We start from the raw sequence: 19,065 nt of genomic DNA, 5'->3' as shown, positions 1-19,065 counted from the left end.
CGGGGAAGTATAGTGTTAATAATGAAGTTCTGTGGACCAAAGCTGTCACTCTGCGGACTTATTATAAGCGTGTGGGGTATCATACAACTTGTAAGTTTCATTACTGCTCATTTTTTCAATGAAGGCGATCAGCTGTTCTCTACGTAAAAACTTGTGCGTTAAATTTTTGCAGGTACTTATGGGTATATTTTATTATGTACGGAGTGTGGCATTGGCAGATGATCTTCCTGGTGTGGAAAAGGAATTTGAGAATCTTAGCGAGTTCTATGCTGCTGCTGATGCAGGGTACTTGCAGGTACAAATGGCCGTTTGTTACATTATTTCTAACTTCAGTTTTTCTTAGAATATTGTTTACTTTCGACACTGTGCAACCTTTCATTTGATGTATACAGCACGAGAGACTAGTTAAAATCTCTTCTAAAATAGTTTCATTCATGGGAAACTTGTGACAGTACCGAAAGTCAAGATAACATTCTCACTTTGAAAAAGTGTTCTGACTTGTGGATTCTGAGCTGTCGTTGATGGATTCTGAGCTGTCGTTGATGTATCGTGATTGCAACGCAATCCTGTAAAAGAAAATAGTAGCTCAAATGAATTCTGAAAATTGCAGCACATATTTTGCAAGAGATTTAATTGTGCTACACAGTGGATAAATATATTTCACATGTAGTCACGTGTAAAGCATATTATTGTATAAGCAGCAAAGTAAAACAGCACTCTTGTATTAAGGTATAAACGATAAAATGTCAATGTAAGTAATCAGTTTCTGTCCAAAGTCGGAATGTAGGTCACATGACTTAAAACTTTGCATTGAATATTATCATCTGGTACCCACAAAAATTTGCATCACCGTGAAAGAAAATTTGGGTAAGAGTTGCATAGCTCGAACCTCCCCCCTTTTTTATATTTGTTATATAATTTGTAAAATATTCATCGCAGATTGGGGTACCGAGCGAGGTGGCGCAGTGGTTAGCATACTTGACTCGCGTTGAGGAGGATGACGATTCAATCCCGTGTCCAGCCATCCTGATTTAGGTTTTCCGTGATTTCCCTAAATCACTCCAGGCAAATGCTGGGATAGTTCCGTTGAAAGGGCATGGCAGACTTCCTTCCCTAATCCGATGAGACCGATGACCTCGATATCTCGTCTCCTTCCCCAAAAAAAACACAAAAAATAAACATGATTGTGGTATCATATAATACCACATTCCATGAACGTACTTACATAAACTCTCAACCAAATTATCACCTTTCAACCAAATCTCAGGCTATGCTGTAGGTCAATCTGTTACCACAAAGATGTTTTGGAGCAAGTGGACATGGCAAAATTTGTGTGCAGTAGATTTTGCGTATAATAAATGTGTAGTAGAAGTGATATCAGTTGCTTTACAATAGTAGATTATCAGTCTTAGCAATGTGTATCTATGTCAAGTTGGAAGTAGTCAATGGAAGATAGCATGTGGTAACCATTGACCAAATGTTAATCAGATATGTCATCATGCATATTGTCATTTCTGTTATTGGTATAAAATAATCTCCACTAACTCACTGTGCCCACACCCTCTACCAGTCAGTCTCCCCTTCGCTATCCTGTCAGGCCCTCCCATTCCATGCCTTCATGTCATCATCATTGTGCCCCACGCAAACTCACTGGCTCAGGTGCCAAAGTGCTACATTACATCCCATATACCTGCTGCCCCCCACCTCTCACCTTCCCATCCTGCCCAAAAGCTGCCAAGCTCAGGGCCACTGGCTACCCCCCCCCCCCCCCATCCCGTCCTCCCATTTCCTGCCTTTGTTTTCCTTCACCCACCCTTTACAAAACAACCCCTTACTAGAGTCCACTGACCATACTACAACCTTGGAATTGCATGCTCAGGTGGCACTGTTTGCATGTGTACACTTCCTTAGTTTCTGGAAGCTTGCTAGTTTTCTTTTTATTCTTGTCTGTTTCTCGATGACTCGTTGCTTCTGCTGTTTTTTACCCTGCAAATGAACTGTTTTCCACAAAAAAAAATTCACACTAGCATTTGGTTAATGTTATTGTTACGTTATTATTTCAAACACCATCAAAATAAAAACGTCATTACACATTTGGCTATAGAAGTAAGCTATTTTTGCCACTACAACTTCCCATAATACTCTGTGACAGGCATTACTTACACATCCTTAAAGACTAGTGTGTGTTCAGCCTCTCATAAATTTTTACCTCAGATTGATCTGTAGTGTGGCACAACCTCTAAGAGATTAAAAGGTGACAGTTTCGCCAACAAATTGGGGTATTAAAATATTTACAAATCTTGTTATGGAACAATATTTTACAAGTATTGGACATACTGAGCTGTTTATAACTTCCAGTCTGAGAATGTTGTGTATCATAGCAAATGAATGGATTTGTAGGTTCTGTATTTCTTTCTCAGCATATGGTTTAAAGCTTAAGTTGGACTCTCAACTCTATTGTTTCTCCTGAAATGCTGGTCCAAAAGCATAACAGGAAAGCTCCAGTGGAGGTTAAAAGGCATAAAGAGAAGCCAGTGGAAAGTTGAAATTTTGAAGCAGTTATTTCGAATTGTCTGTATTTAACAGAACATATAAAAGAGAAACAAATGCTAGTTAACACAGTTATAACCTAGTTCTTCCTGTTATTGTACATTTATTCCAAAAATGAAAAAAATAGGTTGATGGACTTAACTACACAATGTTTTCACATGTCATGGAAAAAAAATCACAATCGAAAAGATTGTGTTAAATTAAAAGTAGTGTTGAGATAGCAGTCGTCCAAATCTATCAAATGATTAACCAGTAAAAAATCTGTGTTGGAAAAAACAGTTTGCAGAGCTTTATTGCAAACAAGAAACATTTAAGCCAAACTGATTTAGTCATCGTAGAAAAATAAAGAACACAATAGCGAACATGCATAACAAGGAAAAAAAGGAAAATCCAAGACATTTGATAACCAAAGATTAATATATCAACGAGCTCATGAGGAGAGTGACATAAATTGCTATTCCTTCACTCTGCCTCAACACTACGTAATTTTTATGTACAACTCTACATATTCCTAATCCTTGTGATATGTTTTCAATTTTTTTGTTTTCATAAGGATTTTGTAAAAATATCAGTTAACTGATTTTCTGAAGTGGCATCTATTTTACTTGTCAAGTGTATGTTTGTAACAAACTCATACTTAACATCTATGTATTTTAGCCCCTTATGTCCCTGTTTACAGGGAGATGCAATACAAGACTGACTGTCTTCATAAGTCAAAATTTTTAGGTCTTGGAATAGCATCTCAAACCACAGATATTCTCCAGCACAACTGCCAAGTGATGCAAATTCTGCTCCTGTAGAAGAAAAAGCTACAGTACTGTTTTTTTAGTTACCCAATTTAGTGTTACCGAAGAGCTTCATAGCGTAGCCTGATGAGTTTTGTGTCTGCACTGTTGGCCCCCGGCATCAACATAAACTACTACAGTTTCATTGTTCTCTTCAGTTTTGTAATTCATCCTATAACCCACTCTATCTTGTATGTATGAGGGTGAGTCAAATGAAAACCTTAAATGTATCTTTAAATATTATTTATTGTGCAGAAGTGGTACAAAGTTGTATCACTTTTCAACGTAATCTCTCCCATGCTCAATGCAAGTCCTCCAGCACTTAAAAAGTGTATAAATTCCTTTAGAAAAAAAAAATTCTTTTGGTAGTCTGCGCAACCACTCGTGCAGCATGTGGCGTACCTCTTCATCAGAACGGAACTTCTTTCCTCCCATTACGTCTTTGAGTAGTCCAAACATATGAAAATCACTTGGGGGCAAGGTCTGGTGAGTATGGTGGATGAGGAAGACACTCAAAATGCAGGTCTGTGATTGTTGCAACTGTTGTATGGGCAGTGTGGGGCCTTACATTGTCACGTTGCAAAAGGACACATGCTGACAGCAATCCACGTCTCTTTGATTTGATTGCAGGCCGCAGATGATTTTTTAGAAGATATGTATATGATGTACTGCTGACAGTGGTCCCTCTAGGCATGTAATGCTCCAAAATGACACCTTTTTCGTCCCAAAAGAGTGTCGGCATAACCTTTTCTGCTGATGGTTCTGTTCGAAACTTCTTCGGTTTTGGTGATGAGGAATGGCACCGTTCCTTGCTCGCTCTCTTCGTTTCCGGTTGGAGGAAGTGAACCAAGATTTCATCCCAAGTAATGATTCTTCCAAGGAAGCTATCACCTTCTCGTTGAAAGCTCTGAAGAAGTTATATACAAGCATCAACACGTCGTTCTCTCGTTTCAGGAGTCAGCTGTCTTGGCACCTATTTTTTAGACACTTTCACAACTGGAGCACATCGTGCACAATGTGGTGTGCTGACCCATGACTAATCTGTAAATATGCTGAAATGTCATTCAGTGTCACTTGGTGGTTTTCCTTCATTATGGCTTCAACTGCTGCATTGTTCTGTGGAATCGCTACTCAAACCTGACCTGGACAAGGAGCATCTTCCACTAAAGGCACACCCTTTGTGAGCTTCCTACTCCATTCGTAGACTTGCTGCTGTGACAAACATGCATCACCGTACTGCACCTTCATTTGTCAATGAACTTCAATAGATTTCACTCCTTCACTTCGCAAAAACCGAAGAACAGAACGCTGTTCTTCCCTGGTAAAAGTCGCAAGTGGGGTGGCCATCTTTATACTGATAATGCGAAGTTATGTGTGTATCTGCACCATGCTGCCACCTACAGATCATTCTGCATGTTCTTTGTAACATGCTTACCAACTTACAGGATATCGGCACAAAATTTCGATTTATTACAAATTTAAGGTTTTCATTGACTCGCCCTCGTAACTCAGTATTCTTTTCAAACGCCTCCAGTGTAACTCCTTTGGATCACTATAACAACTACTGAAATAATTGACAGCATAACTTAAATCAGGTTGGTTGGTTGAGTTACAAACTATTAATTTTCTGTGGGACACTTTTTCATGCAATCTCCTGTCACCCTCTACTTTTCTGTAATTTAATTTCATAGGTGCTTTGATTGGCTTGCATTCAGTCATGCCAAACTTCAACAGATTTACCAAATATGTTTTCTGGCTCTAAATTATTCTATTCAGCCCCTTATCTGTCTAAATTTTCAAGAACAGTTTAAAATGACCAAAACTTTAATTATAATTTAGTTCTTGAAGCTAATTTGAATTCTTCAGTTTTCATCTTATTATTTTAAATGTTATGTCACCTAAATATAACGAAACATAAACCTTAGGGTTTAAGTACACATACCTATCAGCATTGCTTGGAACAAAGCTTGAATCTTTAACAAACTTACCAAACATTAAATCAAAGATCTTGAAGTCATCTTCAAACTATAGATTACTTTGTTTAGCTTACCTGCGGTACCTGATTCTACATTAAATTCTGCTGGTATCTTTACATAAATTTCTTCATCTAAATTTCCATGAAATAAGGCACTATATCCATCTGATGTGCAGTCACTTTTTCATAATTCATAATAGTAGGTGATGTTTTCAAAGTTGTCAACCTGGCTACATTTCGTTAGAGCCAAACCCTTTTCAGTGAGAATATCCTCATATAGCCTTCTGGTTTTCAGGTAATTGACATACAGTCCATTTTTGTTTTTGTTGATTGCTTGCATGTATTATGCTACAGCATGAAGCCAGTTTTCTTTCAGATCTTCTGTAAATAACACTGAAAGTCTCAGGAACACAAACATACAATTCTGCATTTAATTTTATAGTAAGATTGATGAATGATGGCAATTCACACGAGGTATGGACGGGGATTGCATTGTTGGCAATCCCAAGCAATAGTTGTGGTAGGCAGATGTGCATGCTTTCTGCTTGAAGAAAGCATGTATCCTACAAATTGTCTCTTGCTTGCTTATGCAGAATTTATCAAGACCACCATCAGCGATAACAGCTCAGACCAAATGGAATAGGAATTCACTAAACTACTACAGCATTCACAGCAGAGTGTTCAGAACATTTCTAAATCCTCATTGGCTGTCGGAGAATACGTGACGTAGATGTGCAGAACAAGCCTAAACTTGACTGCCACATTTCGTGACTCCAACTATAATAAAGCACAGTCTTCCACCCATGGTGGGCACTTCCTTTCTCTGGCACTTCTGCATGTTTCAGGATGTTTACCATGTTCAACTTTGTTTTTACTTGACATGATGTCATTTCTGCAGCCATTGACTTTTTCTTCATTGATGATAATTTCATAGTTCGTGTCTTCTTTGCAAGAAAACCAATCTTCATTATAGGGTCATTCCATATCAAATCACCTAATAAAAAATAAATTTTACAACCACGTCCTTAGATTTTCATGAAATTTGGCTCAAATGGTTCTAATACCATCCTGACAACACCTGCATATTTTTTTTTTCTGTATCCCTTATAGTTTTTTATAAATTTTTAAAGTGTTTGTGTTTTGCATTTACCGAACCTTCGGAAATGGTAAATTTAATTTGTATTCAAAACTTTAAAATTGCTTATCTTAAAAACTCTTTTAGATAACATCATGAATTTTTGCAGCAAGTTTATTTATTACACATATTTGAAGATAAAATGATACTATTAAAATATATTAATACTTTTCTTCCTGTAACCCGGAAGGTGCACACGATCAAAGGGAGAGCCACATGTGAAAGCACCCACGTGATTTACCAACTGACCTGCCTACAATGTGACGCTTTCTATGTGGGAATGACCAGCAACAAACTGTCCATTCGCATGAATGGACACAGGCAGTGTTTGTTGGTAATGAGGATCACCCTGTGGCTAAACATGCCTTGGTGCACGGCCAGCACATCTTGGCACAGTGTTACACCGTCAGTTATCTGGATACTTCCCACCAACACCAACCTATCCAAACTCCGGAGATGGGAACTCGCCCTTCAGTACATTCTCTCTTCTCGATATCCGCCAGGCCTCAACCTCCGCTAATTTCAAGTTGCCGTCGCTCATACCTCACCTGTCTTTCAACAATTTCTTTGCCTCTGTACTTCCGCCTCGACTGACATCTCTGCCCTTACTCTTTGCCTTTAAATATGTCTGCTTGTGTCTGTGTATGTGCGGATGGATATGTGTGTGTGTGTGTGCGAGTGTACACTTGTCCTTTTTCCCCCTAAGGTAAGTCTTTGCGCTCCCGGGATTGGAATGACTCCTTACCCTCTCCCTTAAAACCCACATCCTTTCATCCTTCATTTTCCTTCCCTCTTTCCTGAAGAAGCGACCATCGGTTGCGAAACCTAGTAATTCTGTGTGTGTGTGCGTGTGTGTGCGTGTGTGTGTGTGTGTGTGTGTGTGTGTGTGTGTGTGTGTGTGTTTGTGTGTTTTGTTCATTGTGCCTGACTGCCGGCGCTTTCCCGCTTGGTAAGTCTTTTTCACAACCGGCGGCTGCTTCGTCAGGAAAGTGTGTGTGTGTGTGTGTGTGTGTGTGTGTGTGTGTGTGTGTGTGTACACGCGCGAGTATATAATCCTTCTTTCCCCCCTAAGGTAAGTCTTTCCGCTCCCGGGATTGGAATGACTCCTTACCCTCTCCCTTAAAACCCACATCCTTTTCCTTCCCTCTTTCCTGACGAAGCAGCCGCCAGTTGCGAAAGCTCAAATTCTGTGTGTGTTTTTGTGTGTTTTATTCATTGTGCCTATCTACTGGCGCTTTCCCGCTTGGTAAGTCTTGGAATCTTTGTTTTTTATATGGGTGGCTTTTTTTATACACGTATGTTTTGTTTTATAAGAATTGCAATATCTAGAGTCTCAGACCTGATAGTCTCAAATTTGTTTTAATTTACTCTTAAACATATAAGCTACTTGATAAAACAAAAATAACGATGGCTTTTTAACATGTTTATTAATTATAGTATATTACATTAGAATTACGTACAAAGATAGTGTACTTAAGACATTTATGTATAACCCAACTGATTGCTTGAAACATTGAATTTTTTGAGTAATTTTGTCTTTTTATTAAATGTTCATGCTGATTCAAACTGTTTTTCCACTTCATCCAAGAGCTTTCAGTTCTTTTGATACAGTCTTTTTTGAAGTAATACATTCTTCCAGTGCCACTTGATTGAGGTGCGTCTACTACACAGACTATGTGCTCCAAAGGCACTATGCAATAATCTTCTCTTTCAGTCCAATAAAATGATGCAGCTGGTCCTGAAGGATGTAGAAATAGAATTTCTGCATCTTCTTCATCATTGAATATTGTTTTTACCAGTCCAAAGTACCAGTTACCATCATAATTTGCAGCCACATAGCTATTTATGGATGGCTCAACACGAACCCAGTCAGAAGAGGAATGGAAAGAAAAGACTAAGGAGGGTTTTGCACTATCTGTAGTCCTTCTAATTTCAAGGTTGTTTCTTGGAAGTGGTTTGAAGTTATGAAAACTTCTTGTTCTGGGAATGGTTCAGGTTGCTGAAAAGCGTTTATCTAGTTTTAACCGTAGCAAATTAGCTTCTTTTTTGTCAATAAAGTGAAAATTAATGTTTTCAATATTTTTTTCACAAAACTTGTACACAGTGATTGCTGTCATTATCTGTTCTTCATCTGAAAACTGCAGACTGGCCTTCCTTAAAATTCTTTTAATAGTTCCTCCTAGGCCATCACAAATTGACTTCCCATGACTTGGTCCAAAAAAAGTGTTGGGCCACCCAATTAAAGTCTCAAGTGTTCAGTCAAATTTTTAAAACTGTTTCTAATTTTGTTCTGCCCAGCACAACCATGTGTAAAGTAGTGAACTGAGTTAATGTAAGTATGATGTAATGACAGCCACTTTGTTATTTCTTTTTGTACAAAGTTAATGAAACCAGTGTCATGTTCTAGGTCATCACTAATAAAACATTGGTTGGAAACACACATTGTTTTCCTCATTTCTCAGAAAAACTCCAACTGGGTGTAGAGTACAACCACCTCTATTCCAGTGGTAACTTTGGATCTCCTTTTGTATAACAAAGGAATAATTTTCACTGAAATCCATCACAATAATTGCTGTTTTGGGTGGTGGGTCTCCTTTCAATTTTTTAAAGGCTGCTGATTGGAATTTTTCTATAAACGAGTGCGGGGTGAGCTTTTCCAATGACCTAGCCAATAAAGAAATGTGGTCTTCAACACTGACAGACTGATCATTTCTGCCCTGTCTGTGTTAACCCATTGACTGATTATGATTTCTTCTTCTAAATCATAATCTTCACTTACTTTTTCAGTTACGTACTCAGTTAGTGCAGTATTTGCAGGACAGCTGTCGCAATGATGTAGCATGCAGTTTTGGTTTTCCATGTTCCACACAAGCATCTTAATTAGGTCTTTATAAGATTCTTCATTTTTCACAGCATCCAGTAATAGTTTAACATTCTGGTGGATACTGCATACACATACAGTGTGTGTGCCTGGAGCACCAGCAAGGATACACCATTTAGGTCTCAAGAAACAAAATTTTGAAAATCCTACTTCTACCTTGGGATTCTCCCATTTGAAAGAATAATAGAGTTCTCTCAAGTTACACAAAATTAGTTTTTCACATACACATTTTTTTGAACATTTACTTTGTCTTTCGTTCCAGGTAGCACTCTGGAACTTTCATCATTTTCATAAAAATCTGTTGAAAGTATTTTCAGAAAGAGTTTTACCTTTTTTTGGACCAGGCGTTTCCAAAATACCCTTTTTAGGTTTTAGCTTTCCAGCTTGTCGCACCATGTACTCCTTTCATCACTTTATTTCAACTCATAGAATCTGGAGCCAAGGTCAGAATCTGGATTTTTCTAGACCTCCCAACAGATGAAATCTTCTCTTATGAAGAGAAATCATTACATCAAAATCCTTTGCTTTCTCAACCACACTTGTATCTTCATCAGAACTTGATGCATCATATTTTAATGATTTTGAAACCGCCTTTTTTGCAGTCTTTTCAATACTGTTAACCTTCCTTTTAAAATAAGACCCTTTACTTTGTTCCGACAAGTCATGAAGCTTTATCGGTGTTAAACCTAAATTGTCAAGAGCAATGTTTGTTTGTACGAGGGATTCATTTCTGAATTCCAATGATTCTAATTCAAACATGACTTCATCATCTGTTTCACTTTCATTGACTTCAACTCTTAATTTTTCCTCACATAGGTTACGGCATGTTGAGCAAAGCTTTTGTCCAGGTTTTATGCTAATATTTTTTGACAGTGATTGTTTAGAAAGATCCAAGCCTACACTTCTCAACGATTTTTTGATGGGCTTTTTCTGTTTTGTTTTTTTAGTGGGTCTACACATGTTGTTTGATACTTTTCAAAAACATTTAAAAAGTAGTAGCTGTGGTGTGAACATATATTCTTAAATTCACACAGATTAATTCCAGATCATAAGTGGATCAAATCTTTTTCTTCCTCACTAAATTCAGATACCAGTTGTAACTTTTTTGAAGGTGTGTAGGTTGTTTGGAAAGAGTCACATTTTTTAAATAACTCTACGCTACAGGTTTGAATATGACATATTGATTTCACTTTTGGTCTGATTACTGTTCTGGTTACTTTTATAGGATATTGGAAAAGAATCTCTGTAAACTAAGTAACAGTACTTACTGAAAGTTCGAATAAACTTAATAAAATACTATCCAAGCACTATTTAACACTGTAATAATTTTTTACTTCAAAACACAGGAGTACCAAAACAAAATACAAGCATACATTGTTACTCCAAGAAGACACTTATTTTCATGTCTAAGTCGCTTGGTACTTTTTATTTTTAAAATATAATTAATATAATTTTAAAAATTAGATAACTATTAAACAGGTTAAAAAGCCAACATAATTTTTCTTTTATCTAATAGCCTATACAATTAAGAGTATTTTAAAACAAATTTGAGCTTTCTATCCGGTCTGAGACTCTAGATATTGCAGTTTTTGTAAAACTAAACATCCGTCAGAAAAAAAATGGATTATTTTTTTCATTTGGAAGATTTTAATATATATTTATGGTATTTTTTTAACATTTAGTTGTTGTTGTTGTTGTTGTTGTGGTGGTGGTGGTGGTGGTGGTGGTGGTGGTGGTGGTGGTGGTGGTGGTCTTCAGTCTCGAGACTGGTTTGATGCTGCTCTCCATGCTACTCTATCCTGTGCAAGCTTTATCATCTCCCAGTACCTGCTGCAAACTACATCCTTCTGAATCTGCTTAGTGTAGTCATATCTTGGTCTCCCTCTAAGATTTTTACCCTCCACACTGCCCTCCAATACTAAATTAGTGATCCCTTGATGCCTCAGAACATGTCCTACCAACCGATCCCTTCTTCTGGCCAAGCTGTGCCACAAACTTCTCTTCTCCCTAATCCTATTCAATACTTCCCCATTAGTTATGTGATCTACCCATCCAATCTTCAGCATTCTTCTGTAGCACCACATTTCATAAGCTTCTATTCTTTTCTTGTCCAAACTATTTATCGTCCATGTTTCACTTCCATACATGGCTACACTCCATACAAATACTTTCAGAAATGACTTCCTGACACTTAAATATATACTCAATGTTAACAAATTTCTCTTCTTCAGAAACTCTTCCTTTGCCATTGCCAGTCTACATTTTATATACTCTTCTACTTCGACCATCATCAGTTATTTTGCTCCCCAAATAGCAAAACTCCTTTACTACTCTAAGTGTCTCATTTCCTAATCTAATTCCCTCAGCATCACCCGATTTAATTTCACTACATTCCATTATCCTTGTTTTGCTTTTGTTGATGTTCATCTTATATCCTCCTTTTAAGACACTGTCCATTCCGTTGTACTGCTCTTCCAAGTCCTTTGCCGTCTCTGACAGAATTACAATGTCATCGGCGAACCTCAAAGTTTTTATTTCTTCTCCATGGATTTTAATGCCTACTCCGAATTTTTCTTTTGTTTCCTTCACTGCTTGCTGAATATACAGATAGAACAACATCGGGGAGAGACTACAACCCTGTCTCACTCCCTTCCCAACCACTGCTTCCCTTTCATGCCCCCTCGACTCTGATAACTGCCATCTGGTTTCTGTACAAATTGTAAATAGCCTTTCGCTCCCTGTATTTTACCCCTGCCACCTTCGGAATTTAAAAGAGAGTATTCCAGTCAACATTGTCAAAAGCTTTCTCTAAGTCTACAAATGCTAGAAATGTAGGTTCGCCCTTCCTTAATCTAGCTTCTAAGATAAGTCGTAGGGTCAGTATTGCCTCACGTGTTCCAATATTTCTATGGAATCCAAACTGACCTTCCCCGAGATCAGCTTCTATTAGTTTTTCCATTCGCGTTAGTATTTTGCAGCTGTGACTTATGAAACTGATAGTTCGGTAATTTTCATATCTGTCAACACCTGCTTTCTTTGGGATTGGAATTATTATATTCTTCTTGAAGTCTGAGGGTATTTCGCCTTAGATATAATACACAAACTTATTCCAAAATTTCATACTGATATCTTGAGTATTCTTTAATATACAAATTTTTTTAGTTGTGAGGATACATTTAAGATTTCCGACTGTTGAAACAACGCCAAGTCTAAAAACTTCAAAAATTTATTTAAAAATGAAAAAACTAGAGAAAAAAATGAAAAAATTTAACAAGAGCTTTCAGGATGATAAAAGAAGTAATTGTACCAAGTTCCATCAAAATCTGACATGGTTGGTGTCTAGGCCTGGGTGACTTGACATGGAATGACCCTATAACAAGTTTGATGAAAACTTTGTCTCTTTGAAGAATTAATTATCTCTTTGGACACCATATCTGATATCTATTAACACAGTGTCCAACAATGAATGAAGCACTTCTTTATTGTGGAGTCGAACTTTCCAGCCATCACTTCTGCAGAAAGTCATAAATATACTGCTTAACTAAACACTGTTTTTGCAACTTCGGCATTTCACGATATCACAAAATAGCAGGTACTGTCTTTTTTAATGCACATGTGGGTGTTCTATTTATCAAGTAAACAGTAGTCTTACTGCTTCTGACCAAAACAGTTTTTAAAGTTGTTCAACAACATGCTGTGAGCCTTGTTTATAATATTCCTATTCATACATTTACAATCTCCATTTTGTTGTGGTGTTTCTCATTATCAACTCATATTATATTCCCTTCTCCTTAAAGAAGTTTCTCATCTCGTTTGACAGATATTCACTTCCATTATCACAGCAGAAAGTCATTGCTTCATACTGTTAAACATATTCCAGTACTTCAGATTTATTTTGCATCACTTTTACAGCTGTAAGTAGTAATCTTTAAATGTAACAATGTACATTCTTCCTCTATAAGACATGGGAGTCATTCCAGTGTTTTCTCTTGTCATCTTCTGACTGTGGAAGTCTTGTTTGCATGCCTCCCGTGTAGGTGGTGTATGACTCTGGTACGTTCAGATCTTCGATGTTCATTCCTTCCACAGGTTTTGAAAGCACCTTTAAATTGGTTCAATTCAGGTGTCATAACCTTTGATGCCAGTTTGCAGCATTTCGAGAAGAAACATCGTGTCAGGGGTTTCTGGCAAATTCCACACCATACATTTTACCTAATTTTCCAATGCCATGGCAACAAAATCCTTTCTTTCATGAATAATTACTCTTTTGCCTCTCAAACATGGCTTTGAAACCATTTTTCTCCAGTCTGTGCACTGACAGCGATATGAGAGCCAGTCTAGAAACACACAAAATATTTTTAATTGAAATTGGAAACTGCCTGTCTGATAAATTTCACAAACTGCCTTGCCTTCAAAACAGATCCAAATTTTGCGTTGTTTACCACTGTTGGTCTTTCAAGCATTTCCACGTTACATCATCTTATGTCATTCACAAAGTGTTCACTCACACCAGCACCCAAATACTATGAAATAATTAATTAAAACACTGCTGCAGAAATAATATCCATTCAAACTCTCAGAAACTCCTTGAAAGTTACAATTTACTGAGTTTGCAGAACCTTTGTTGTTTTTATTTCTCTTATTACAGTCGGTTCTTTTGTGTTTAAATTTACCATACTGTGACATTTAAAACGAAACTGTTTTTCTCAGCCAGAATTGTGCTTGTCACATTCACAAATATTCGTGAATTTGTTTTTCCATTGAGTTTTCCCACGACTGAAACCATTCATTTCTGTTCATATTAAACATTGTATTCTGTCCTGAGTCTACTGTAGGATTCTTCTTATTGTTTGCACATTTATTTTCATGATCTATGAATCTATCGTTCCCTAAGCTTAATGCCAGATTTTCTGTGTATAATGTCTCAATTTCAGTTAAGTTATATTCTTGTGACATTGTCAACAAAATATGACAAATGGCAAAAAGTTCTTCAGTTGTCACACTAGTTGATCAAAGATCATGTCTCACCGTGTCAAATTTTAAGAAATGCTCAATAAGTATGCTCTTTTGTTGGTTTATGTAGAAGTAACTGGCTAACAAAGCTTTTTCTTTAGATGCATCACACAAGTTATTCCACATTCTAAATGACTATACCCATTTTATTTTCTATAACTCTTGAATGATACTTTTTATCATGCTTTGTGAGATTTTTCAGTTGTTGTCTTTCTCAGTTTATTCCTCTTCATCTTCACTTATAGTAAGTGAACTTCGCTTTTTCTGTGTATTCTTCTACAGTGAGGACCAACAAGTATAATTTGTCTAACATATCTTACATTCGAAATTTCCAGATTCCAAAATTGTTTCCATGAAAAAGTGGAACATGATACTTGCTTTCATGCTCTTCCAACATTTAGTCATTTCAAACTTGTGAACCAGAAATACAAAACTGCTTGCACAATAGTTACAGTTGAAACTAAACTACCAACTATTTCCATTCCATCTCTGGGCTCATAACCTATTGATGGTTTAGCGGTTGATTTGACCAAACAGCGGGGTCATTGGTTCCATCGGAATAGGGAAGAATGGGGAGGTAAGTTGGCCATGCCCTTTCAAAGGAACCACCCCAGCATTTGCCTGAAGCAATTTAGGAAGCACGGAAAACGAATGAGACTCCAGTGTGCTAACCACTGCACCACCTCGCTCGGTCAAACCTGTTGAGAAACAGTTTGGAGTGTGTGATTGCAAGAACACTTAAGTTTAACTGATTTGTTCAGTGTAAAAAATAAATAAAAATAAAGAGCACAATATATGTTATGCGTAACAACCATCTATTTACAAGCATATTGTACAAGAAAATAAAGGAAGATCAGACTTTCCATAACAAAAGATTAGTATATTGAAGAGATCATGAGGAGTTACCTACAAATTGCTATTCCAGACATCAGGTAGTAAGAGGATCCAGTAATCTTTGTGATTTTTAGCATGACGCATTTTACCTCCCTAGCCCTTTCTCTTACAGCACAGTACAGCTCCTGTAAATTTAAATGTCAATCAGTCTTTTTCTTAAGTTGCCAAATGGTGTCATCTGATGTCTTATTGTTTAGGTAAACATTTTAATATATTCTGGAAAGGCTGATTATTTTGTTGTACCCCTTTTTTTTCTCCCCCCCCCTGTTTTTATCAAGGGTGTTTACTATTTTTCCATATGAATTTTTAAGTTTTAAAATATTGACTTTAACTTATTTCTTTTCCTTACAGAATGCCTACAACTGTTGGATTGCAGCATGCCTCTACATTTTCACACTTCTAATATCAGGACATCAGTTTTATGTTAATAGTCGCTCATCTTTAAGTATGTGAGACATTGAACAAGTAAATGAAAAAATTATCAAATTTCTTCCATTTTCTTGGTCCAATCACCTGAAAGAAATATGTAGCCTCACATTTTAAATTTTGAAATCCAGGTGAACCACACAAGTATTTCTATAAAAGTAAGTTTGGTATAAGTAATGCATACTTAGTGAAGTTTCATAATTTATTCATTTTGAGTAACAATGCTCAATTATCTTTTAAAACTAAGGTGGTAACAGGCATTACAGTTTTTTCATTTTGAATATATCAGTATTAGCCATGGTGTAATTGTTTCCCAAATGCTTACAAGATGTCATATCTAAATAGGTTAATGATGCTAGTGAGGTTTTGTTTTTCAACGGTTGACAGTTTCAAAGATTTCATTGTAAATGTGTATTATAGATAATTATTATAGCGGTAAAATAATCTAAGTTTATATGAAAATTGTGTGTTGATACTGTACGTAATAGGACAGTTGCATTTGCTGTAAAAGTATATATTTCACTATTTTCTCTCTCTCTCTCTCTCTCTCTCTCTCTCTATTTTTTTTTACAAAGAGTTTTCACTACAAACTGTTGATAATTTTGCAGTTGAAAACAAAATGCACAATTCAGTGGATATAGGGCATTTTATGATTATTAGTATTTCAGTATTGAAAATGTGCAGAATTAATTATTTCCACTGTTGCATTTTTATGCAGATAGAAATACTGTTTTAGTTCTGTGTGATAGTTTAATTTTATAACTAGAACACTCTACTCTGTGTATTTATAAGATTTGCTGCTGAATAATTACATTCCTGTATTTGAAAGATGAGAGAACTTTATCTTAAGGATGCTGGTAACTTTTTACAACCAGACAACAGGAAATTGTCATTTTTCTCACAACTATGATGTAAATACTTACTTGTGTAAATAAAGCTTTGTTTGTGAAACAGTCACTCCAGAATTGTTCGAAGTGCCATATAACTTATAAAATTGTTAAGCTTGTAAACCATTTATGATATGGACTTAGTTTCCCATTATCTCATTTATACTGCAACAATTACATTTATAACTAATCAGTTCTTTAACACACTAGCTGTGTAATCAACCCTGCCCTTACATTAAGGAATTAAGAGTATTCCTTTTAATCATGTTAAAAATTAAACATGTTGTAGCAGGTCCCAATAGTTCTAAAAGAGAGATCATTGCCTAATTGAGTTCTGAACAGAGTTGTGAACAAGTGTCATATGACTTTATTAATGGAGATTATACTACGCAACTTTTGATTATGTTACTTCATTACGTACACAAGATATTGCTCTCAATAAATGTAGTATTGAAGCCAGAACTTAATTTTGAACCTTTGAACTTACATGAGCAAATTATAGCTCTTCTATATTACCTTGAAAGTTGCGCACATTTTATAGGGGATACCAAAGGTTGAAATCAGTTACCATCACAGAAAGAGTGCTCGAGTGCCTAATATCTGTAGCTTGCACAATTAAGAGTGTACAGATTTTGTTGGAATAGTCAGATGTAGCTCAGGTGCCAGCCACTAAGGCTGGAAAATTGCAAATGCAATAGACTGGCAATAAGAATGCATTCATTAGTGATTACTGACACAAATTCAAGACAATTTTCTCGACTACAGAGAAGAGCTACTTGTATGGTGTTGTAGATAGTACACTTAAAGTCCTAAAACACAGGAGTTGCAGATCAGTGTCTTACTATGCTGGTAAGGAAACTAGTACTAATAAGGACAGTGAATGAAATCGGTGATGTTGGTCATTTGAATACCACAGAAGATCATTAAGAGTACTTAATATTGTCTTGCGTACCAAGAACAGCATGTCCAGTAAGTGTTAGGTGATGGTGAAATGGAAAACTTGGGTATTGAATTTAATACAGGAATCAAGAATTTGGAGTAAATTACCTTACACAAGATAATGAATTCCAAAGTAAACCAACTCCTGTCTGGAAACAACTCCATGAAGCTTGTAGAGATATTTTATGCAATATTCTATGATAGCATGAAATGCACATAGCTGCCTTAGGGTTGGGAAATGGGAGTGCATGTCTTGAGAACTTCTCGCTACATTTCATATAGAGTATGCTTCTTGAGATTCTCAGGAAAGTAAGTACACTTCTGATGATTTGATACTGCAGAGTAGAGTCTGAGGATGGACTCTTGCATATTGGTCCAATAGACAGAAACAAACAGAGATGTGGCATTCTATTCACAGCAAATAGTATACGTGTATTGTGTTAGGCATGTGATGACAAATGAAAACATGTGAAGAAAGTTAAATCGTTTGTATGGAATGAGCTGTCCTCGATGGTATATTTGCAGGCAACAAAGAGGAAATCATTGGCCTGGGGCTATTTCAGGAATGACCTTCAAAATAATGTGCAATATTGTGTTTGTTCCCAGTACAAGTTTCAAAAGCTGAAATACCACTGGCTTGATTTGCAATTTGAAGAACCACATTATTATTTAAAGACTCAAATTACTGTCTCATAAGTATGATGTGCATTGATTGATTTTCTTTCTAGTAGCTTCATGTAATTACTTCCTAACCTACCTCAGCTCTATCTTCACAGCCACTAAGTGTGAAATGGTCTGGAACACCTAGATGTACAGGGTTTGGAATTTGAGGCATTCTTGTGCTGGGAAATTGTAGATGTAGTATATTTTATATAGGAAACAGAAAATAATTACAAATTTTCATATAGACTACCACAAGGCAACAAATTCCACTCTGTGTAGTACAGCATATCTTTGGATGGTGTGTTTGTAATACAATCAGTCACGTGTTTTGTAGATGAAACCTGTACTGTGGACGAATGTGGCCTGTAGATACTGTTTGGGGCTGGCAAGGGATTTTCGTTTTAGCCATGGTTCCAGGTGTGGCTTCTTACAGTCTACCGTATTTACTTGAACCTAAGTCACACTTTTTTTCCGGTTTTTGTAATCCAAAAAACTGCCTGCGGCTTAGAATCGAGTGGAAAGTAAGCGGAAGTTCTGAAAAATGTTGGTAGGTGGCGCCACAACTAACTTCTGCCGTCAAATATATGTAGCCCTACACAGGCATGCTTTGCAGCCACAAAGATAAATACTGGCACCAAAACCTCTGAGTCAGTAAATAAATTTTAAAAAAAGATGGCAGACGAGCTTTTTTTCGTCTGCCCCGAGTTTCGACCACTGCATTTTCATACATTATACAACGAGGTAAATACGAATTCCGTATTGTTCATCTTCGAGTGTAGCAGCATTTCAATGTACTATGAAAATAAGACTGGCAAGACTGTTTGGGATGTTTGTCAATATGGCCAACAATACATTCTGAATTTTTTCCTACCTGTGAGAAGACGCGGTTGTTAATAGGAACTTTTATGAATTGTGAA

At 36.6% G+C, this 19,065-nt stretch overlaps 1 protein-coding gene across 1 annotated transcript; it reads left to right on the top strand.

Moving 5' to 3' along the window:
- Window positions 1-2: 2 nt before the first annotated feature.
- Window positions 3-16,616, top strand: LOC126272198 (ribonuclease kappa-B-like). Its single transcript, XM_049974877.1, has 3 exons — window positions 3-90; window positions 173-295; window positions 15,585-16,616. Exons 1-3 carry the CDS (start codon window positions 22-24, stop codon window positions 15,684-15,686), a joined length of 294 nt encoding a protein of 97 aa, XP_049830834.1. The 5' UTR covers window positions 3-21; the 3' UTR covers window positions 15,687-16,616.
- Window positions 16,617-19,065: the final 2,449 nt, after the last annotated feature.

Source organism: Schistocerca gregaria, chromosome 5, assembly GCF_023897955.1.
Source record: "Schistocerca gregaria isolate iqSchGreg1 chromosome 5, iqSchGreg1.2, whole genome shotgun sequence".
In the NCBI taxonomy this organism is placed as follows: domain Eukaryota; kingdom Metazoa; phylum Arthropoda; class Insecta; order Orthoptera; family Acrididae; genus Schistocerca; species Schistocerca gregaria.
The sequence above is the reverse complement of the archived record's forward strand: the minus strand, read 5'-3'. Positions and strand labels throughout refer to the sequence as shown.